General features: G+C 42.4%; 1 protein-coding gene across 1 annotated transcript in view; it reads right to left on the bottom strand.

Moving 5' to 3' along the window:
• SLC45A4 (solute carrier family 45 member 4) overlaps positions 1-24147 on the bottom strand; it is a 285788-nt gene that overhangs the window by 38993 nt on the left and 222648 nt on the right. Inside the window, exon 11 of the mRNA XM_053715398.1 lies at positions 10428-10442. Coding sequence (XP_053571373.1) covers positions 10428-10442 — 15 coding nt within the window. The remainder of the gene's footprint in view (positions 1-10427; positions 10443-24147) is intronic.

The raw sequence follows: 24147 nt of genomic DNA, 5'->3' as shown, positions 1-24147 counted from the left end.
AAAGACACCCATCCACATATAGCAGATAGCCAAACCAGTACTAAAACAGTTATTAGTAGAGGTAATGGTAAATTGAGAGTATATCGTCGATCTGAAAAGGGAGGTAGGAGATGAATTTCTACGACCGATAACCGAGAACCTATGAAATAGACCCCCGTTAGGGAAATCATCGTATTCAAATAAGTGATACTCCCTTCACGTCCCTCTGACATTCGCTGTACTCTGAGAGGAATCGGGCTTCAACAATGCTGAGAAGCGCATATCAACGTAGAAATCTTAGCACAAACTTACTTCACCACCTCCATAGGAGACAAAGTTTGTAAAACTGAATTGTGGGTGTGGTGAGGGGTGTATTTATAGGCATTTTGAGGTTTGGGAAACTTTGCCCCTCTTGGTAGGATTGTATATCCCATATGTCACTAGCTCATGGACTCTTGCCAATTACATGAAAGAAATTACATTATAAGGGTTTGTAGTGGGAATTCAGTTTTGTGGGAGTTAAACAAATGGTGATTAGTGCAAACATTACATATGATTTTGGAGCATGCACATTTTTCAACTACAATGTCCCTTTAAGAAAATGATGTTAGAACTTAAAAGCCATCAAGAATATTGAGGAGTGAAACAGATTGTTTAGCCAGATGATGCAGTTTCTATACAAATAATGATAAAAAAAAAATTAGCAGGAAGTAAAATTAAAGGGGCCATGGCTCTGTAGTTCCTGGGATAAGAGAAGCCTTGTAGTAGTTTTCCTTTTTTTTTTTGCTTAGTTACAAATTCAATTAGAATAAATAAAACCATTATACAATGTTGATATTTATTCCCAAGATGATAAGATTTGAAAGTTAAGGATATCCTAATTGGTTTTTTTTTATGAGCTCTTTATTGTGTAAAACTCCTGGAGCCTGGTAACATACGCACTATATATTTTATAGACCAAATCAAAGAACATAATCTAATATTAATATAACAATTGAGAAGGGAAAAAAATCCTTTTCCCAAACAAGAATGGTTTCTGTTCTTTTTCAGATGTTTGTTAAGGGAAAAAGAAAATGAAAAAAGTTAGAGGAGATAATTTTTGGAATAATACTGGAAACAGGATGTATTGTTAGATACGCATTAAAAAGAAAATGGATCACAACAGGAAACATTTCCCTGTGAACAGGTTCCTACCATTTTCCCATGCCAAGTACTGGCAAAATATAACAGGGATTCTCAATCTTTTCTTTAACGTAAACTACCTCAGTGTGAGCCATACAAAGACTGCCTCACATTGTAGTATCAGTTTATACAAGCGAGCCAATGGGAAATGGATACAAGTATATTGCATTAGATATCTGTGCATTGTATGGTAAAATGACAAACCGGCAGCTATAGTGAACTAGCCCTTTAGAATGTAAGCTCATAAGTCCACCTGTTCTTACATAAAGATGGTGTACAGCTTACATGGTCTCAACGGCAGGCCCTTCTATCCTTCATGATTCATTTAAAATGTATTCAAATCTGTGGTCCCGAAGCACAGAAAATGAACAGCCTTGTACCGCATATAAAACGAACATGAATAGCGAAACCAGATAGGAAATACTAGCTGGTATAAATGCACAAAATGTTATTTAACCCCTTCAGGACTGGGTATTTTAGAGAAAAGTACCAGAGAATTTTTTATCACACTACATTTAAACAGAAATAGAGCCTTTTTCTTTAAATTTACCTATCAAAACAATTTACTTTTTTTTTCATAAACAACCCAAGGTATTGATCTATTCCCATTTTGTTATATTTCATGCCACCACTTAGCTGCCAAATGTGACCATATGAGAAAACAAAAATAGTTACATTTAGCTGCAGTCATAACACAAACGGTTGTAAAATCTTCTCTAGGATCCCCATTGTTCAGAAATAGCAGCCATGCATGGCTTTGCCACAGCTTTTTTGTAATTAGAAGGCCGCTAATTGCAGCTGCGAACCACACTTCGGAAATTCCAGCATGTTATTTAAATCCTCCCACCCCTGGATACCTTACCCAACAGCTCTCTTCCCTCCCTCTCCTACGTCCAAATGGATTAAGGGGTTAAAAACAAAATTAATATAGAAATCAATTTGCATAACAACTATACCTGCATTTAACGGTTCTATATAAATAAAATCACAGGCACTTTCCTATAATGTGATGTCCCAAAGTTATTGTAATAAAGCTTTTTTTCATTTTCTTAAAATGCATATTCTGTCTAAATCACAAAACTAATATTTACTTTACTGTCCCTTTAATAAGTGGCTCTGGTCCTTGTTAGCAGAACTGCTTGGAAATGAAAAAGGTATATAAAACATGGTAAAAACAAGCACTAAACAGTGGCGTATACTTAAAGGGAAATGAAAAAGGTATATAAAACATGGTAAAAAACATAATTTATGCTTACCTGATAAATTTATTTCTCTTGTAGTGTATCCAGTCCACGGATCATCCATTACTTATGGAATATATTCTCCTTCCCAACAGGAAGCTGCAAGAGTCCACCCACAGCAAAGCTGCTATATAGCTCCTCCCCTAACTACCATATTCAGTCATTCGACCGAAAACATGCAGAGAAAGGAAAAACCATAGGGTGCAGTGGTGACTGTAGTTCAAATGAAAAAATTACCTGCCTTAAAGTGACAGGGCGGGCCGTGGACTGGATACACTACAAGAGAAATAAATTTATCAGGTAAGCATAAATTATGTTTTCTCTTGTTAAGTGTATCCAGTCCACGGATCATCCATTACTTATGGAATACCAATACCAAAGCTAAAGTACACGGATGATGGGAGGGACAAGGCAGGTACTTAAATGGAAGTTACCACTGCCTGCAAAAAACCCTTTCTCCCAAAAATAGCCTCCGAAGAAGCAAGGTATCAAATTTGTTAAATTTGAAAAGTATGAAGCGCAGACCAAGACTCCGTCTTGTAAATCTGTTCAACAGAAGCCACATTTAAAAAAGGCCCAAGTGAAAACCACAGCTCTAGTAGAATGAGCTGTAATCCCTTCAGGAGGCTGCTGTCCAGCAGTCTCATAAGCTAAATGAATTATGCTTTTTAACCAAAAAGACAGAGAGGCTGCTGAAGTCTTTTGACCTCTCCTCTGTCCAGAATAGACAACAAACAAGGTGAACGTTTGATGAAAACTGTAGTAGCTTGTAAGTAAAACTTTAAAGCACAAACCACGTCCAATATTGTGTAATAGAGGTTCCTTCTTTGAGGAAGGATTAGGATACAAGCATGGAACAACTATCTCTTGAGTGATGTACTTGTTAGATACCACCTTAGGAAAAAACCCAGGTTGGTACGCAGGACTACCTTATCCGTACGAAGGACCAGATAAGGAGAATCACATTGTAACACAGATAACTTGGAGACTCTACGAGTCGAGGAATTAGCTACCCAAAAGGAACTTTCCAAGATAAAGATTGATATCTATGGAACAAAAAAGGTTCAAACGGAACTTCTTGAAGAACCTTAAGAATCAGGTTTAAGCTCCATGGCGGAGCAACAGTTTTAAACACAGGCTTGGATCTAACCAAAGCCTGACCAAATGCCTGAACGTCTAGAATACCTGCCAGACGCTTGTGCAAAAAAATAGACAGAGTAAAAATCTGTCCCCTTTTAAGGAATTAGCTGACAACCCTTTTCTCAAAAACATCTTGGAGAAAAGATAATATCCTGGGAATCCAGACTTTACTCCATGAGTAACCCTTGGATTCATAACAATCAGATATTTACACCATATCCATGTTCAATTTTCCTAGAGACAGGCTTTCATGTCTGTATTAAGGTATCAATGACTGACTCGGAGAAGCCATGCTTTGATAACATCAAGCGTTCAGTCTCTCAGATTGATTCTATTTAGATGGTTGAAAGGACCCTGAGGTAGAGGGACCTGTCTCTGAAGCAGAGACCGTGATGGAAAGGATGACATGTCCACCAGATCTGCATACCAGGTCCTGCGTGGCTACGCAGGCGCTGTCAAAAACACCAAAGCCCTCTCCTGCTTGGTCTTGACCTCCGGAGGAAATCCCACTCCCCCGGAAGAAAAGTCTGACGACTTAGAAAATCCACCTCCCAGTTCTCAACACCTGGGATATGGATAGCTGATAGACAAGAGTGAGTCTCTGTCCAGTGAATTATTGTAAGACTTCTAACATCGCTAGGGAACTTCTGTTCCCCCTTGATGGCTGATGTAAGCCACAGTCGTGTATATTGTCCGACTGAGTATGATGTACCTCAGAGTTGCTAACTGAGGCCAAGTCTGAAGAGCATGGAATATCACTCCCAGTTCCAGAATATTTATTAGAAGGAGGGTCTCCTCCTAAGTCCACTATCCCTGAGCCTTCAGGGAGTTCCAGACTGCATCCCAACCTAAAAGGCTGGCATCTATTGTAACAATTGTCCCATCTGACCTGCGGAAGGTCATACTTTTGGACAGATGGACCCGACATAGTCACCAGAGAAGAGAATCTCTGGTCTCTTGGTCCAGGTTTAACAGGGGGACAAATCTGAGTAATCCCCGTTCCTCTGACTAAGCATGCATAGTTGCAGCGGTCTGAAATGTAGACGTGCAAACCGGACTATTTCCCTTGCCGCTACCATTAAGCCGATTTCATTCATGTACTGAGCCACCGAAGGGCGCGGATGGGATGAAAAAAAAAAAAACACGGCAGAAATTTAGAAACTTTGACAACCTGGACTCCATCAGGTAAATTTTCATTTCTACAGAATCTATCAGAGTCCCTAGGAGGGAAACCCTTGAGATTGGGGATAGAGAACTCTTTCCTTGTTCACTTTCCACCCATGTGATCTCAGAAATGCCAGTACTACGTCCGTATGAGACTGGACAATTTGGATGTTTGACGCCTGTATCAGGATGCCGTCTAAATAAGGGGCCACTTCTATGCCCCGCGGTCTAAGGACCGCCAAAGCGACCCCAGAACCTCCATAAAGATTCTTGGGGCTGTAGATATCCCAAAGGAAAGAGCTACAAACTGGTAATGCCTGTCTAGAAAGGCAAACCTGAAAAACGATGGTGATCTTTATGCATCACAATGTGAGGATAAGCATCCTTCAAATCCATTGTAGTCCTCTATTGACTCTCCTGGATCATAGTTAAGATGGTACGAATAGTTTCCATCTTAAATGACGGAATTCTGAGGAATTTGTTTAAGATCTTTAGATCCAAAATAGGTCTGAAGGTTCCCTCTCCTTGGGAACCACAAACAGATTTGAGTAAAAACTCTGTCCCTGTTCCTCTCTTGGAACTGGATGGATCTCGTACACAATGTAAGAATGCCTCCTTCTTTATCTGGTTTGCAGATAATTGTGAAAGGCGAAATCTCCCCTTTTTTTGGGGGGGAATCTTTGAAATCCAGAAGATATCTCTGGGATATAAATTCCAATGCCTAGGGATCCTGGGCATCTCTTGCCCACGCCTGGGCAAAGAATGAAAGTCTGCCCCCTATAGGATCCGTTACCGGATAGGGGTCCGTTCCTTCATGCTGCCTTAGAGGCAGCAGCAGGCTCCTTGGCCTGCTTATCTTTGTTCCAGGTCCGATTGTCTCCAGACCGCCTTGGACTGAGCAAAAATTCCCTCTTGTTTTGCCTTAGAGGAAGAGGATGCCACACCTGCCCTGAAGTTTTTAAAAGGTACGAAAATTAGACTTTTTTTTTTTTTTTTCCCTTGATTTAGACCTATCCTGAGGAAGGGCATGACCTTTTCCTCCAGTGATATAAGCAATAATCTCCTTCAAACCAGGCCCGAATAGGGTCTGCCCCTTGAAGGGAAGTTAAGTAGCTTATTTATTAAAGCAGCTGACCATGATATAAGCCATAGCGCTCTGCGCGCCAGTATAGTAAAAAACAGAATTCTTAGCCGTTAGTCTAGTCAAATGAACAAGGCATCAGAAAACAAAGGAATTGGCTAGCATAAGCTTGTCAAATATATTCATCCAATGGAGTCGCTTAACTGTAAAGCCTCATCAAGAGACTCAACCCAGAACGCCGCAGCAGCAGTGACAGAAGCAATGTATGCAAGGGGCTGCAGGATAAAACCCTGTTGAATAAACATTTTTTATCCATTGGATCTAAAAAGCACAACTGTCCTCGTCAGAGGTAGTGGTACGCTTAGCTAGAGTAGAAACTCTTCTCTCCACCTTAGGAACTGTCTGCCAGAAGTCCCGTGTGGTGGTAACTATTAGAAAACATTCTTCTAAAAAATAGGAGGGGAAGAGAACGGCACACCTGGTCTATCCCATTCCTTATTAAAAAAAAAATTTTAGTAAACCTCTTTAGGTATTGGAAAAACATCAGTACACACCGGCACTGCATATTATTTATCCAGTCTACACAATTTCTCTGGCCCTGCGATTGTACACATTCATTCAGAGCAGCCAAAGCCTCCCTGAGCAACAAGTGGAGGTACTCAAGCATAAATTTTAAATGTAAAAATATCAGAATCAGGTTAAATCATCTTCCCTGAGTCAAAAAAAAAAAAAAAAAAATCACCCACAGACTAAGCATATTGTGAGGTAGTATCATACATGGTTCTTAAAGCGTCTGTATGCTCTGTATCTACCCCCAGAGCTAACTGCTTTCCTTTAATTTCAGGTAGTCTGACTAATACTGCTGCCAGAATATTATTCACCACCTTTGCCATGTCTTGTAAAATAAACGCTATGGGCGCCCTTGATGTACTTGGCGCCATTTGAGCGTGAGTCCCTGAAGCGGGAGTCGAAGGGTCTGACACGTGGGGAGAGTTAGTCGGCATAACTTTCCCCTCGACAGAATCCCCTGGTAAAGAAACGCTATGGGTGCCCTTGATGTACTTGGCGCCATTTGAGCGTGAGTCCCTAAAGCGGGAGTCAAAAGGTCTGACACGTGGGGAGAGTTAGTCGGCATAACTACCCCCACGACAGAATCCTCTGGTGATAATGTTTTTAAAGACAAAAAATGATCTTTGTTGTTTAACATGAAATCAGTACATCTGGTACACATTCTAAGATGGGGTTCCACCATGGCTTTAAAACATAATGAACACAGAGCTTCCTCTATGTCAGACATGTTAGAACAGACTAATAATGAGACTAGTAAGCTTGGAAAACACTTTAAATCAAGTTAACAAGCAAATATATAAAACGTTACTGTGCCTTTAAGAGAAACAAATTTTGCCAAAATTTGAAATAACAGTGAAAAAAGGCAGTTAAACTAACAAAATTTTTACAGTGTATGTAACAAGTTAGCAGAGCATTGCACCCACTTGCAAATGGATTATTAACCCCTTAATACAAAAAACAGATTAACAAAACGAAAAATATGTTTTAAACAGTCATAACAGCTCCTACTTTTGAAGCCCTTTTGAGCCCTTCAGAGATGTCCTATAGCATGCAGGGGACTGCTGAGGGAAGCTGAATGTCACTGTTTGTAATTTTAACTGCACCAACTGTAACTTTTATACTATAACAGTGGAAAGCCTCAGGAAACTGTTTCTATGCAAAATTTAAGCCAGCCATGTGGAAAAAACTTAGGCCCCAATAAGTTTTATCACCAAACATATGTTAAAAAACGATTAAACATGCCAGCAAACGTTTTAAAACACATTTTTATAAGAGTATGTATCTCTATTAATAAGCCTGATACCAGTCGCTATCGCTGCATTTAAGGCTTTACTTACATTACTTCGGTATCAGCAGTATTTTCTTAGTCAATTCCATTCCTAGAAAAATATTTTACTGCACATACCTTATCTGCAGGAAAACCTGCACGCCATTCCCCCTCTGAAGTACCTCACTCCTCAGAATGTGTGAGAACAGCAAATGGATCTTAGTTACGTCTGCTAAGATCATAGAAAAACGCAGGCAGATTCTTCTTCCAAATACTGCCTGAGATAAACAGCACACTCCGGTGCCATTTAAAAATAACAAACTTTTGATTGAAGAATAAACTAAGTAGAAAGCACCACAGACTCTCACAACCTCCTATCTATGTTGAGGCTTGCAAGAGAATGACTGAATATGGCAGTTAGGGGAGGAGCTATATAGCAGCTTTGCTGTGGGTAGACTCTTGCAGCTTCCTGTTGGGAAGGAGAATATATTCCATAAGTAATGGATGATCCGTGGACTGGATACACTTAACAAGAGAAACAAGCACTAAACAGTGGCGTATACTTAAAGGGAAATGAAAAAGGTATATAAAACATGGTCAAAACAAGCACTAAACAGTGGCGTATACTTAAAGGGAAATGAAAACATAATTTATGCTTACCTGATAAATTTATTTCTCTTGTGGTGTATTCAGTCCACGGATCATCCATTACTTATGGGATATATTCCCTTCCCAACAGGAAGTTGCAAGAGGATCACCCAAAGCAGAGCTGCTATATAGCTCCTCCCCTCACATGTCATATCCAGTCATTCGACCGAAACAAGACAAGAAAGGAGAAACCATAGGCAGCAGTGGTGACTGGAGTTTTAATTAAAATTTAGATCTGCCTTAAAAAAAGACATGGCGGGCCGTGGACTGAATACACCACAAGAGAAATAAATTTATCAGGTAAGCATAAATTATGTTTTCTCTTGTTAAGTGTATTCAGTCCACGGATCATCCATTACTTATGGGATACCAATACCAAAGCTAAAGTACACGGATGATGGGAGGGACAAGGCAGGAACTTAAACGGAAGGAACCACTGCCTGTAGAACCTTTCTCCCAAAAACAGCCTCCGAAGAAGCAAAAGTGTCAAATTTGTAAAATTTTGAAAAAGTGTGAAGCGAAGACCAAGTTGCAGCCTTGCAAATCTGTTCAACAGAGGCCTCATTCTTAAAGGCCCAGGTGGAAGCCACAGCTCTAGTGGAATGAGCTGTAATTCTTTCAGGGGGCTGCTGTCTCATAGGCTAAACGTATTATGCTACGAAGCCAAAAGGAGAGAGAGGTTGCCGAAGCTTTTTGACCTCTCCTCTGTCCATAGTACACGACAAACAGGGAAGAAGTTTGACGAAAATCTTTAGTTGCCTGTAAATAGAACTTCAGGGCACGGACTACGTCCAGATTATGCAAAAGTCGTTCCTTCTTTGAAGAAGGATTAGGACATAATGATGGAACAACAATCTCCTGATTGATATTCCTGTTAGAAACTACCTTAGGTAAAAACCCAGGTTTAGTACGCAGAACTACCTTGTCTGAATGGAATATCAGATAAGGAGAATCACAATGTAAGGCAGATAACTCAGAGACTCTTCGAGCCGAGGAAATAGCCATCAAAAACAGAACTTTCCAAGATAAAAGCTTAATATCAAAGGAATGAATGGGTTTAAGCTCCACGGAGGAGCAACAGTCTTAAACACAGGCTTAATCCTAGCCAAAGCCTGACAAAAAGCCTGGACGTCTGGAACTTCTGCCAGACGTTTGTGTAAGAATAGACAGAGCAGAAATCTGTCCCTTTAACGAACTAGCAGATAAGCCCTTTTCTAAACCCTCTTGTAGAAAGGACAATATCCTAGGAATCCTAACCTTACTCCATGAGTAACTCTTGGATTCGCACCAATATAAATATTTACGCCATATCTTATGGTAAATTTTTCTGGTAACAGGCTTCCGTGCCTGTATTAAGGTATCAATAACTGACTCCGAGAAGCCACGCTTTGATAGGATCAAGCGTTCAATCTCCATGCAGTCAGCCTCAGAGAAATTAGATTTGGATGGTTGAAAGGACCTTGTATTAGAAGGTCCTGCCTCAGAGGCAGAGACCATGGTGGACAGGATGACATGTCCACTAGGTCTGCATACCAGGTCCTGCGTGGCCACGCAGGCGCCATCAGAATCACTGATGCTCTCTCCTGTTTGATCTTGGCAATCAGTCGAGGTAGCAGCGGAAATGGTGGAAACACATAAGCCATGTTGAAAACCCAATGGGCTGCCAGAGCATCTATCAGCGCCGCTCCCGGGTCCCTGGACCTGGATCCGTAACAAGGAAGCTTGGCGTTCTGGCGAGACGCCATGAGATCCAGTTCTGGTTTGCCCCAACGATGAATCAGTTGAGCGAAAACCTCCGGATGAAGTTCCCACTCCCCCGGATGAAAAGTCTGGCGACTTAGAAAGTCCGCCTCCCAGTTCTCCACGCCTGGGATGTAGATCGCTGACAGGTGGCAAGAGTGGGACTCTGCCCAGCGAATTATCTTTGAGACTTCCAACATCGCTAGGGAACTCCTGGTTCCCCCTTGATGGTTGATGTAGGCCACAGTCGTGATGTTGTCCGACTGAAATCTGATGAACCTCAGTGTTGCTAACTGAGGCCAAGCTAGAAGAGCATTGAATATTGCTCTCAACTCCAGAATATTTATTGGGAGGAGTTTCTCCTCCTGAATCCATAATCCCTGAGCCTTCAGGGAGTTCCAGACTGCGCCCCAACCTAGAAGGCTGGCATCTGTTGTTACAATTGTCCAATCTGGCCTGCGAAAGGTCATCCCCTTGGACAGATGCACCCGAGAAAGCCACCAGAGAAGAGAATCTCTGGTCTCTTGATCCAGATTTAGTAGAGGGGACAAATCTGAGTAATCCCCATTCCACTGACTTAGCATGCATAATTGCAGAGGTCTGAGATGCAGGCGCGCAAATGATACTATGTCCATTGCCGCTACCATCAAGCCGATTACTTCCATGCACTGAGCTACTGACGGGCGTGGAATGGAATGAAGGACACGGCAAGCATTCAGAAGCTTTGATAACCTGGACTCCGTCAGGTAAATCTTCATTTCTATAGAATCTATAAGAGTCCCCAGGAAGGGAACTCTTGTGAGTGGTAATAGAGAACTCTTTTCCACGTTCATCTTCCACCCATGCGACCTCAGAAATGCCAGAACTATCTCTGTATGAGACTTGGCAATTTGAAAACTTGATGCTTGTATCAGAATGTCGTCTAGGTACGGAGCCACCGCTATGCCTCGCGGTCTTAGCACCGCCAGAAGTGAGCCCAGAACCTTTGTAAAAATTCTCGGGGCCGTAGCTAACCCGAAGGGAAGAGCTACAAACTGGTAATGCCTGTCTAGAAAGGCAAATCTTAAGTACCGATAATGATCTTTGTGAATCGGTATATGAAGGTAGGCATCCTTTAAGTCTACTGTGGTCATGTATTGAACCTCTTGGATCATGGGTAGGATGGTTCGAATAGTTTCCATTTTGAATGATGGAACTCTTAGGAATTTGTTTAAGATTTTTAGGTCCAAGATTGGTCTGAAGGTTCCCTCTTTCTTGGGAACCACAAACAGATCTGAGTAAAAACCTTGCCCTTGTTCCGTCCGCGGAACTGGGTGGATCACCCCCATTACTAAGAGGTCTTGTACACAGCGTAGAAATGCCTCTTTCTTTATTTGGTTTGCTGATAACCTTGAAAGATGAAATCTCCCTTGTGGAGGAGAAGCTTTGAAGTCCAGAAGATATCCCTGAGATATGATCTCCAACGCCCAGGGATCCTGGACATCTCTTGCCCAAGCCTGGGCGAAGAGAGAAAGTCTGCCCCCCACTAGATCCTTTCCGGATAGGGGGCCCTCTCTTCATGCTGTCGTAGGGGCAGAAGTAGGTTTTCTGGCCTGCTTGCCCTTGTTCCAGGACTGGTTAGCTTTCCAGCCCTGTCTGTAACGAGCAACAGTTCCTTCCTGTTTTGGAGCGGAGGAAGTTGATGCTGCTCCTGCCTTGAAGTTACGAAAGGCCCGAAAATTAGACTGTTTGGCCTTTGATTTGGCCCTGTCCTGAGGAAGAGTATGACCCTTACCTCCAGTAATGTCAGCAATAATTTCTTTCAAGCCGGGCCCGAATAAGGTCTGCCCCTTGAAAGGAATATTAAGCAATTTAGATTTAGAAGTCACGTCAGCTGACCAGGATTTAAGCCATAGCGCTCTGCGCGCCTGGATGGCGAATCCGGAGTTCTTAGCCGTTAGTTTGGTTAAATGTACAACGGCATCAGAAACAAATGCATTAGCTAGCTTAAGTGCTTTAAGCTTGTCCATAATCTCATCCAATGGAGCTGTGCGAATGGCCTCTTCCAGAGACTCAAACCAGAATGCCGCAGCAGCAGTGACAGGCGCAATGCATGCAAGGGGCTGTAAGATAAAACCTTGTTGAACAAACATTTTCTTAAGGTAACCTAATTTTTTATCCATTGGATCCGAAAAAGCACAACTATCCTCCACCGGGATAGTGGTACGTTTAGCTAAAGTAGAAACTGCTCCCTCCACCTTAGGGACCGTCTGCCATAAGTCTTGTGTGGTGGCAAACATTTTCCTAAATATCGGAGGAGGGGAAAAGGGCACACCGGGTCTATCCCACTCCTTGCTAATAATCTCTGTAAGCCTTTTAGGTATAGGAAAAACGTCAGTACACACCGGTACCGCAAAGTATCTATCCAGCCTACATATTTTCTCTGGAATTGCAACCGTGTTACAATCATTCAGAGCCGCTAATACCTCCCCTAGCAATACACGGAGGTTCTCAAGCTTAAATTTAAAATTAGAAATCTATGAATCCGGTCTCCCTGGATCAGATCCGTCACCCACAGAATGAAGCTCTCCGTCCTCATGTTCTGCAAATTGTGACGCAGTATCGGACATGGCTCTCACATCATCAGCGCGCTCTGTCCTTAACCCAGAGCTATCGCGCTTGCCTCTTAATTCTGGCAATTTAGATAATACCTCTGTCATAACAGCAGCCATGTCTTGCAAAGTGATTTGTATGGGCCTCTCTGATGTACTTGGCGCCACAATATCACGCGCCTCCTGAGCGGGAGGCGAAGGTACTGACACGTGAGGAGAGTTAGTCGGCATAACTTCCCCTCGTTGTCTGGTGATAATTTCTTTACAGATAAAGATTGACTTTTATTCAAAGTGACATCAATACACTTAGTACAAAAAATTGTCACAGTTGAAATAACAATGAAACAAATCAGTTATAGCAACCAAATTTTCACAGTAAATGTATTAAGTTAGCAAAGCATTGCACCCACTAGCAAATGGATGATTAACCCCTTAATACCCAAAACGGATAATCAATTTAACAATTAACTTTTTATCACAGTCAAAAACACTGTCACAGGTCTGCTGTGACTGATTACCTCCCTCAAAATGAATTTTGAAGACCCCTGAGCTCTCTAGAGACGTCCTGGATCAAGGAGGAAGAAGCAGGAAGACTGTGACTGAATTTTTGCTGCGCAAAAAAGCGCTAAAATAGGCTCCTCCCACTCATATTACAACAGTGGGAAACCTCAGTTAACCGTTTCTATGCAGAAATATACGACAGCCATGTGGAAAAAATCATGCCCCAAAAGATTTATCACCAAAGTACCTCACAAAAACGAATAACATGCCAGTAAACGTTTTAAACATACATTTTAAAAGTTAGGTAGTGTTATTAATAAGCCTGCTACCAGTCGCTTCTACTGCAGTTAAGGCTCATACATTACTTCAGTATTAACAGTGTTTTCTTAGTCAAATTCCATTCCTTAGAAAATTACTTATTGCACATACATTCATCAGCCTGATACCAGTCGCTACTGCATTTAAGGCTGTACTTACATTACATCGGTATCAGCAGTATTTTCTTAGTCAATTCCATTACTTAGAAAAATATTCTACTGCACATACCTCATCTGCAGGGGACCCCGCATGCTATTCCCTTTCTGAAGTTACCCCACTCCTCAGAATGTGCGAGAACAGCCAGTGGATCTTAGTTACTTCTGCTAAGATCATAGAAAACGCAGGCAGATTCTTCTTCTAAATACTGCCTGAGAGAAAAAAACAGCACACTCCGGTGCCATTTAAAATAACAAACTTTTGATTGAAGAAATAATTAAGTATAAAAACTCCACACTCCTCTCACACCTTCCTACTATGTTGAGAGTTGCAAGAGAATGACTGGATATGACATGTGAGGGGAGGAGCTATATAGCAGCTCTGCTTTGGGTGATCCTCTTGCAACTTCCTGTTGGGAAGGGAATATATCCCAGGAATGTAAGCTTAGGAGCCAGTCCTTTTTTGGCTCAGCACCTGAGTAGCGCTTGGGTAGTGTGGCTAAATGTAGCCACCAATCAAGCAAGTGTTCCCCAGGGTGCTGAACCAAAAAAGGGCTGGCTCCTAAGCTTCTATTCCGGCTTTTTCAAATGAAGATAATGAAGAGTACGAAGAAAAATTAATAGGAGTAAATTTGAAAGTGGCTTAAAAAGGAAATTTATGCTTGCCTGATAAATTTATTTCTTCTACGATATTTCATCCTTACTTGTGGGATTTATCCTCCTGCTAACAGGAAGTGACAAAGAGCACCACAGCAGAGCTGTATATATAGCTCCTCCCTTCCCTCCACCCCCAGTCATTCTCTTTGCCTGTATAGTAATAAGAAGAGGTAAAGTGAGGTGTTGAACTCCATCCGGAGGTATTTGCCTCTCTGATTCTCCGATGGGGCAGACCGGAATTGAATCTAATGGGATCTCGACAGAATGCCAAGCTTCCAAGATACAGATCCAGGTCGAGGGACCCTCAGGCCGAACTGATAGATGCCTTGGCAGTGCCTTGGTCGTTCAACCTAACTTATGTGTTTCCAACGTTTACTCTCCTTCCCCGGGTCATTCCTCGGATCAAACAGAAGAGGGCTTCAGTAATTCTAATCGTGCCTGCGTGGCCACGCAGGACTTGGTATGCAGATCTAGAGGACATGTCCTCTCTGCCTCCGTGGAAACTTCCAATGAGACAGGACCTTCTCATTCAAGGTCCTTTCCAACATCCAAATCTACTTTCTCTGTAGCTCCCAGTGGTGCATTGCTGCTCTCAAGCCTACCTAAGTATGCTTTTCAATAAAGGACACCAAAAGAACAAAGTAAATTAGATACCAAACGTAAATTGGAAAGCTGTTTAAAATAATGAAAGTATAATGTTAATTTTATTGTCCCTTTAACCCAGTGCTTTCCAAACTGTGTGTCGGGACACACTAGTGTGTCGGCAGCAGTGTGTAGGTGTGTCCCTGCTTCAGCTCAAATTAAAAAAAAATGTTTTTATTTTTTTTTTGGTTTCTGATTTTACACCTGCCTGCTACGCATATCATATGGTTGACATGTGATTGATACCTAGGGGGTCACAGATCAACTTAACCTATTGGCGCAGCTCAGTGGGAACTGAAACTATTCCCGTTGGCACATTGGCTCCTGACTGCACGTGTAGTCTCCTTAATTAGCTTGTGACTGCACGTGTAGTCAGTGAGTGGGACAGCAGTGTGTTTGCAGGGTGGGCAGTAGTCAGTCGGACTCACCGAGCTCTGAGGGCGGCAACTTAAACACTGAGCTGAAGTCAGTGTTTTTTTGGGGGTTTTTTTGCAACTAGCTCCCAGTAGTGCATTGCTGCTCCTGCTCTTGATATATGGATAGGAAGGGGAAGCTTAAAAATGCTTGATGATGAAATGTGAGTGTCTTTATCCAATATTCCACCAAATATTCAGAAACTGTGCTCATCCCATAAACCTCATACATCCCATTAAAAAAGTAAGTAGCTATTGGTGTTATTAAACTTTTTTTAATTCTTGTACATATATACTGTTACTTGTGAATACATTTCGCTATTATATAATTTATGTATGTGTCTGTATCTCTTAAAACCAATTAATTTAACCTCCTGTTTGCCAGTACAACTTAATTACTGTGTCACGAAATGATGTAGGTCTAAAAAGTGTGTCGCCAACATGAAAAGTTTGGAAAGCTCTGCTTTAACCCCTAGGCTGCCCAAGAGATGCCAAACACTGAGCAGCTGTGTGACATCAAATGGGGTTAAAAAAAAAAAAAAAGTGTTTATTTTATATATGGTAAATTAACAAAAGAAATGAAAACAAAAACAAAATGTATGCTTACCTGATAAATTTATTTCCGGATATGGAGAGTGCACAACGTCATCAATTACTAGTGGGAATTTATCACTCCTGGCCAGCAGGAGGAGGCAAAGAGCACCATAGCAAAGCTGTTAAGTGCCACTCCCCTACCCATAATCCCCAGTCATTCGACCGAAAGGAAATGGAAAAAAGGAACATCAAAAGGTGTAGAGATGCCTGAGAATTAGTTAAAAAATAACTGTCTTAAACAAAAGGGTAGGGTTGTGGACTCTCCATATCCAGAAAAAAATAAATTTTCAGGTAAGAATACATTTTTTTTCTTTCCTAAGATATGGAGAGTCCACAACATCATCAATTACTAGTGGTATCCAATACCCAAGCTAGAGGACACAGATGACTAGGGAGGGAAAACAAGACAGGCAGACCTAAACAGAAGGCACCACCGCTTGAAGAACCATTCTCCCAAAAGAAGCCTCAGCCGAGGCAAAAGTATCAAATTTGGAAAATTTGGAAAAAGTATGCAGAGAGGACCAAGTTGCAGCCTTGCAAATCTGTTCCACAGAAGCTTAATTTTTGAAAGCCCAAGAAGAGGCGGCAGCCCTTGTGGAATGAGCCGTAATTTGCTCAGGAGGCTGCTGACCAGCGGTCTCATAAGCAAAACGAATTATGCTTCTCAACCAGAGGGAAAGAAGTAGCAGTAGCCTTTTGACCTTTACGATTTCCAGAGAAACAAACAGGTCAGAGAACTGGCGAAAATCCTTAGTCGCCTGAAGGTAGAATTTTAGAGCGTGCACTGACCATAAGAACAAGGTTAAGGTTCCAAGGGGGAGCTACAGACTTAAACACAGGCCTGATCCTGACCAGGGCCTGACTAAAGGATTGCACGTCTGGCAAATCCGCTAGACGCTTGTGTAACAAAATCGATAATGCAGAAATCTGACCCTTCAGAGTACTGACTTACAAACTCTTCTCCAGACCTTCCTGGAGAAAAGACAAAATCCTAGGAATCCTGACCCTACTCCAAGATTAGCCCTTGGATTCACACCAATAAATATATTTATGCCATATCTTATGGTAAATCTTCCTAGTAACAGGCTTGCGAGCCTGAATCAGGGTCTCAATGACTGACTCAGAAAAACCACTAAGTCTTCAATCTCCAAGCAGTCAGCTTCAGAGAAACGAGATTTGGATGAAATAATGGACCCTGAGCTAGACGGGCCTTCCTCAGAGGCAACCTCCAAAGTGGAAGAGATGACATTTTCACTAGGTCAGCAAAGAGAATGACTGGGGATTATGGTTAGGGGAGTGACACTTAACAGCTTTGCTGTGGTGCTCTTTGCCGCCTCCTGCTGACCAGGAGTGATATTCCCAATAGTAATTGATGACGTTGTGGACTCTTCATATCTTAGGAAAGAAAAAAGTAAACTTATGCTTACCTGATAAATTAATTTCTTCTATGGTACGACAAGTCCACGGATTCATCCTTTACTTGTGGGATATTATCCTCCTGCTAACAGGAAGTGGCAAAGAGCACCACAGCAGAGCTGTCTATATAGCTCCTCCCTTAGCTCCACCCCCCAGTCATTCGACCAAAGGTACAGGAAGATAAAGGAGAAACTACAAGGTGCAGAGGTGACTGAAGTTTAAAATAAAAAAATATAATCTGTCTTAAAATGACAGGGCGGGAAGTGGACCCGTCGTACCATAGAAGAAATTAATTTATCAGGTAAGCATAAATCTACTTTTCTTCTAGAAGGTACGACGAGTCCACGGATTTATCCTTTACTTGTGGGATACAATACCAAAGCTACAGGACACGGATGAACGGGAGGGACAAGACAGATGGTTAAACAGAAGGCACCAGTGCTTGAAGAACTTTTCTCCCAAAAATAGGCTCCAAAGAAGCAAAAGTATCAAATTTGGAAAATTTGGAAAAGGTATGAAGCGAGACCAAGTCGCAGCCTTACAAATCTGTTCAACAGAAGCATCATTTTTAAAAGCCTGTGGGGAAGCCACCGCTCTAGTAGAGTGAGCTGTAATCCTTTCAGGAGGCTGCTGTCCAGCAGTCTCGTATGCCAAACGGATGATGCTTTTCAGCCAAAAAGAAAGAGGTAGCCGTTGCTTTTTGACCTCTACGTTATCCAGAATAGACAACAAACAAAGAAGACATTTGACTGAAATCTTTGGTTGCTTGCAAGTAAAACTTCAAAGCACGAACCACGTCCAAGTTGTGCAACAGACGCTCCTTCTTAGAGGAATGATTAGGACACAGAGAAGGAACAACAATTTCCTGATTGATATTCCTATTAGCAACAACCTTAGGAAGGAATCAATCCAGGTTTGGTATGCAAAACCACCTTATCAGCATGGAAAACAAGATAAGGCAAGTCGCATTGCAATGCAGATAATTAAGAAACTCTTCGAGCCGAAGAGATAGCAACTAAAAAAAGAACTTTCCAAGATAGAAGCTTAATATCTATGGAATGCATAGGTTCAAACGGAACCCCTTGAAGAACTTTAAGAACTAAATTCAAACTCCATGGCGGAGCAACAGGTTTAAACACAGGCTTGATTCTAACTAAAGCCTGACAGAACGACTGGAACATCTGCCAGACGCTTGTGCAGTAGAATTGATAAGGCAGATATCTGTCCCTTTAAGGAACTAGCTGATTGTCCTTTTTCCAAGAAGGATTAGAGAAGAGGCTAAGTCCTAGGAAACCTGATCTTACTCCATGAGTAGCCTTTGGATTCGCACCAATAATGATATTTACGCCATATCTTATGATAAATTTTCCTAGTGACAGGCTTTCGAGCCTGAATCAAGGTATCTATGACCGACTTGGAGAAACCCCGCTTGGATAAAATCAAGCGTTCAATCTCCAAGCAGTCAGCCGCAGAGAAACTAGATTTGGATGCTGGAACGGACCTTGAATCAGAAGGTCCTGTCTCAGTGGCAGAGTCCATGGTGGAAGAGATGACATGTCCACCAGGTCTGCATACCAAGTCCTGCGTGTCCATGCAGGTGCTATCAAAATCACCGAAGCTCTCTCCTGTTTGATTCTGGCAATCAAATGAGGAAGGAGAGGAAATGGTGGAAACACATAAGCCAGGTTGAACGACCAGGGTACTGCTAGAGCATCTATCAGTACTGCTTGAGGATCCCTTGACCTGGATCCGTAACAAGGAAGTTTGGCGTTCTGACGAGATGCCATCAGATCCAATTCTGGTGTGCCCCATTTCTGAATCAATTATGCAAACACCTCCGGATGGAGTTCCCACTCCCCTGGATGAAAAGTCTGACGACTTAGAAAATCAGCTTCCCAGTTCTCCACTCCTGGGACATAAATTGCTGATAGATGGCTAGAGTGAGTCTCTGCCCATCGAATTATTTTGGTAACCTCTATCATCGCTAGAGAACTCTTTGTTCCCCCTGATGATTGATATATGCTACAGTCGTGATATTGTGCGACTGGAATCTTATGAATCTGGCCGAAGCCAGCTGAGGCCACGCCAGAAGCGTGTTGAATATCGCTCTCACTTCTAGAATATTTATCGGGAGGAGAGCCTCCTCCCGAGTCCACAAACCCTGTGCTTTCAGGGAATTCCAGACTGCACCCCAGCCCAATAGGCTGGCGTCCGTCGTCACTATCACCCATGCTGGCCTGCGGAAACACATTCCCTGGGACAGATGATCCTGTGACAACCACCAAAGACAACCAGAGTCTCTGGTCTCTTGATCCAGATTTATCTGAGGAGATACATCTGCATAATCCCCATTCCACTGTTTGAGCATGCATAGTTGCAGTGGTCTGAGATGCAAGCGAGCAAACGGAACTATGTCCATTGCTGCTACCATTAGTCCGATTACCTCCATACACTGAGCCACTGACGGCCGAGGAATGGAATGAAGAGCTCGGCAGATGGTTAAAATCTTTGATTTCCTGACCTCCGTCAGAAAGATTTTCATGTCCACCGAATCTATCAGAGTTCCCAGGAATGGAACTCTTGTGAGAGGGATAAGTGAACTCTTTTTTTACGTTCACCTTCCACCCGTGAGATCTTAGAAAAGCCAACACGATGTCCGTGTGAGACGTGGCTAGTTGGTAAGTCGACGCCTGAATTAAGATATCGTCCAGATAAGGCGCCACAGCTATGCCCCGCGGCCTTAGAACCGCCAGAAGGGACCCTAGCACCTTTTTGAAAATTCTGGGAGCTGTGGCCAACCCGAAGGGAAGAGCCACAAACTGGTAATGCTTGTCCAGAAAGGCAAACCTGAGGAACTGGTGATGATCTTTGTGGATAGAGATGTGTAGATACGCATCCTTTAAGTCCATGGTGGTCATATATTGACCCTCCTGGATCATTGGTAAAAAATAGTCCGAATGGTCTCCATCTTGAAGGATGGGACCCTGAGGAATTTGTTTAGGATCTTGAGATCTAAAATTGGTCTGAAGGTTCCCTCTTTTTTGGGAACCACAAACAGATTAGAGTAAAACCTCTGCCCCTGTTCTGTTTTCGGAACTGGGCAGATCACTCCCATGGTATATAGGTCTTCTACACAGCGTAAGAACGGCTCTCTTTTTGTCTGGTTTACAGACAATTGAGAAAGATGGAATCTCCCCCTTGGAGGAGAATCTTTGAAATCTAGAAGATACACCTGGGTTACGATTTCTAAAGCCCAGGAGTCCTGAACGTCTCTTGCCCAAGCCTGAGCAAAGAGAGAAAGTCTGCCCCCAACTAGATCCGGTCCCGGATCGGGGGCTACCCCTTCATGCTGTCTTGGTGGCAGCAGCGGGCTTCTTGGCCTGTTTACCCTTGTTCCAAGTCTGGTTAGGTCTCCAGACTGACTCGATTGAGCAAAATTCCCCTCTTGCTTTGCAGCAGGGGAAGAGGTAGAGGGACCACCTTTGAAGTTTCGAAAGGAATGAAAATTATTTTGTTTGGTCCTCATTTTATTGGTCTTATCCTGAGGAAGGGCATGGCCTTTCCCTCCAGTGATGTCTGAAAGGATCTCTTTCAGTTCAGGCCCGAATAGGGTCTTACCCTTGAAAGGGATGGCTAAAAGCTTAGATTTTGATGACACATCAGCAGACCAGGACTTAAGCCATAACGATCTACGCGCTAAAATGGCAAAATCTGAATTCTTTGCCGCTAATTTAGCCAGTTGAAAAGCGGCATCTGTAATGAAAAAATTAGCTAGCTTGAGAGCCTTAATTCTATCCAGAATATCATCTAATGGGGTCTCAACCTGAAGAGCCTCCTCCAGAGCCTCGAACCAAAAAGAAGCTGCAGTAGTTACAGGAACAATGCACGCTATAGGTTGGAGAAGAAAACCCTGATGAACAAATATTTTCTTTAGGAGACCTTCTAATTTTTTATCCATAGGATCTTTGAAAGCACAACTGTCCTCAATAGGTATAGTTGTACGCTTAGCCAGGGTAGAAATGGCTCCCTCCACCTTAGGGACCGTCTGCCACGTGCCATGGTGTCTGATATGGGAAACATTTTCTTAAAAGTAGGAGGGGGAGCGAACGGAATACCTGGTCCATCCCACTCCTTAGTAACAATGTCCGAAATCCTCTTAGGGACCGGAAAAACATCAGTGTAGGCAGGAACCTCTAGAAATCTGTACATTTTACACAATGTCTCTGGAATTACAATAGGGTCACAATCATCCAGAGTCGCTAAAACCTCCCTTAACAATAAGCGGAGGTGTTCTAGTTTAAATTTAAAAGCCGTCATATCTGAGTCTGTCTGAGAGAACATCTTTCCTGAATCAGAAATCTCTCCCTCAAACAGCAAATCCCTCACCCCCAACTCAGAACATTGTGAGGGTACATCGGATATGGCTAATAAAGCATCAGAGGGCTCAGCATTTGTTCTCACACCAGACCTACTGCACTTCCCCTGCAACCCAGGCAGCTTAGATAAAACCTCTGTGAGGGTAGTATTCATAACTGCGGCCATATCTTGCAGGGTGAAAGAATTAGACGCACTAGAAGTACTTGGCGTTGCTTGTGCGGGCGTTAATGTTTGTGACACTTGGGGAGAATTAGATGGCATAACCTGATTCCCTTCTGACTGAGAATCATCCTGCGACATACTTTTAGTAGCTAAAATATGTTCTTTGCAATTTATTGACCTTTCAGTGCATGAGGGACACATTCTAAGTGGGGGCTCCACAATGGCTTCTAAACATATTGAACAATGACTTTCTTCAATGTCAGACATGTTGAACAGGCTACTAATGACTACAAACAAGCATGAAAACACTTTATTTAGTGAAAAAAATAACAATCTTAAAAAACGGTACTGCGCCTTTAAGAGAAAAAAAAAAGCATACACGTTCTGCAAAACTGCTTTAAAATGCACAAAATTTTTCAAATTTTTGCAAGCAGACTCAATATGTGTAGTTAAGTTTGGCCCACAAGGAAATTTAACATTTAACCCTTTAATGTGCAAACCGGATTAAAATTAGGCCTAAATCCGGAAAACACCCCCAGCACCTTGCAACAGCCCTGCTGTGGCGCCTACCTGCCCTCAGGGATTGTAAATATGGGGTTAAAGCTTCGATTTGGCCCAAAACATCTACAAGGGCCCTCAGGAGTTGGAGCTTGCTGCTTGCTGAGTGAAAACAACTGCGCATCTGAGGCACGAACATAGGCCCCGCCCATCTCACTCAATGTCTCTACAGCCTCAAAGAACCGCACCAGAGCGGTTTTAAACTAGCCATCTGGGTTCTGAGACCCAAAACATAAGCCAAGTGTACCCTCAATAAAGTTGCCCAAAAAACGTTATTGCCCACAAAACGTTAACAGCACTCCCAGTTCAGAAAACGTTTGCCCACAAACATTCAAAACTCAGTGTCAACCATTTTTGTAATTAGCCCCTTATGCAAGCTTAGCAATGCCTTTCTTTAGCTCTTAGTATTACTGCTTACCCTTACCCTCATGGGGATACTGTCAGCCTTTCTGAAATAAAGTCTCTCCAGAAAAAATGAATGAACATACCTCACTGCTATATAGCATGAAAACGTTCCTCACACTGAAGTTTCTTGTACCCCTCAGCCTCTGTATGAACATCACTGGATCTTAGTTACAAATGCTGAGATCATCATCCTCCAGGCATAAGTCTTCATCCAACCACACCGGTACCATTTAAAACAAAAAACTCTTGCTTGAAGAAATTAAAAACTAATATTTTATCACCTCTTTCACTTTACCCTTCCTAGTACTTAGAGTAGGAAAAGAGAATGAATGGGGGTGGAGCTAAGGGAGTAACTATATAGACAGCTCTGCTGTGGTGCTCTTTGCCACTTCCTGTTAGCAGGAGGATAATATCCCACAAGGATGAATCCGTGGACTCGTCGTACCTTATAGAAGAAAGGACTATTTGTTCGACTTCTTGGTCCTGAGGGAGAAAGTTCCCTATCCTTGAAACACAGTGGAATGATAAAGTCAAGACCAGGTCCAAAAATTCACCCTTGACATGAAGAAATAAAAAAAAAGTAAATTTATGCTTACCTGATAAATGAATTTCTTCTATGATACGACGAGTCCACGGATTCATCCTTTACTTGTGGGATATTATCCTCCTGCTAACAGGAAGTGGCAAAGAGCACCACAGCAGAGCTGTTTATATAGCTCCTCCCTTAGCTCCACACCCCCAGCCATTCGACCGAAGGTACAGGAAGAAAAAGGAGAAACTACAAGGTGCAGAGGTGACTGAAGTTTTAAATCAAAATAATATAATCTGTCTTAAATTGACAGGGCAGGCCGTGGACTCGTCGTATCATAGAAGAAATTAATTTATCAGGTAAGCATAAATTTACTTTTCTTCTATAAAGGATACGACGAGTCCACGGATTCATCCTTTACTTGTGGGATACAATACCAAAGCTACAGGACACGGATGAACGGGAGGGACAAGACAGATAGCTAAACAGAAGGAACCACTGCTTGATGAACTTTTCTCCCAAAAATAGCCTCCGAAGAAGCAAAAGTGTCAAATTTGGAAAAGGTATGAAGGGAAGACCAAGTCGCAGCCTTACAAATCTGTTCAACAGAAGCATCGTTTTTAAAAGCCCATGTGGAAGCCACCGCTCTAGTAGAATGAGCTGTAATCCTTTCAGGAGGCTGCTGTCCAGCAGTCTCGTATGCCAAACGGATGATGCTTTTCAGCCAAAAAGAAAGAGAGGTAGCCGTAGCTTTTTGACCTCTACATTTTCCAGAATAGACAACAAACAGAGAAGATGTTTGACGGAAATCTTTGGT

Source organism: Bombina bombina, chromosome 5, assembly GCF_027579735.1.
Source record: "Bombina bombina isolate aBomBom1 chromosome 5, aBomBom1.pri, whole genome shotgun sequence".
NCBI lineage: Eukaryota > Metazoa > Chordata > Amphibia > Anura > Bombinatoridae > Bombina > Bombina bombina.
Note: the sequence above shows the minus strand (reverse complement) of the source record. Positions and strands in the feature narration are given on the sequence as shown.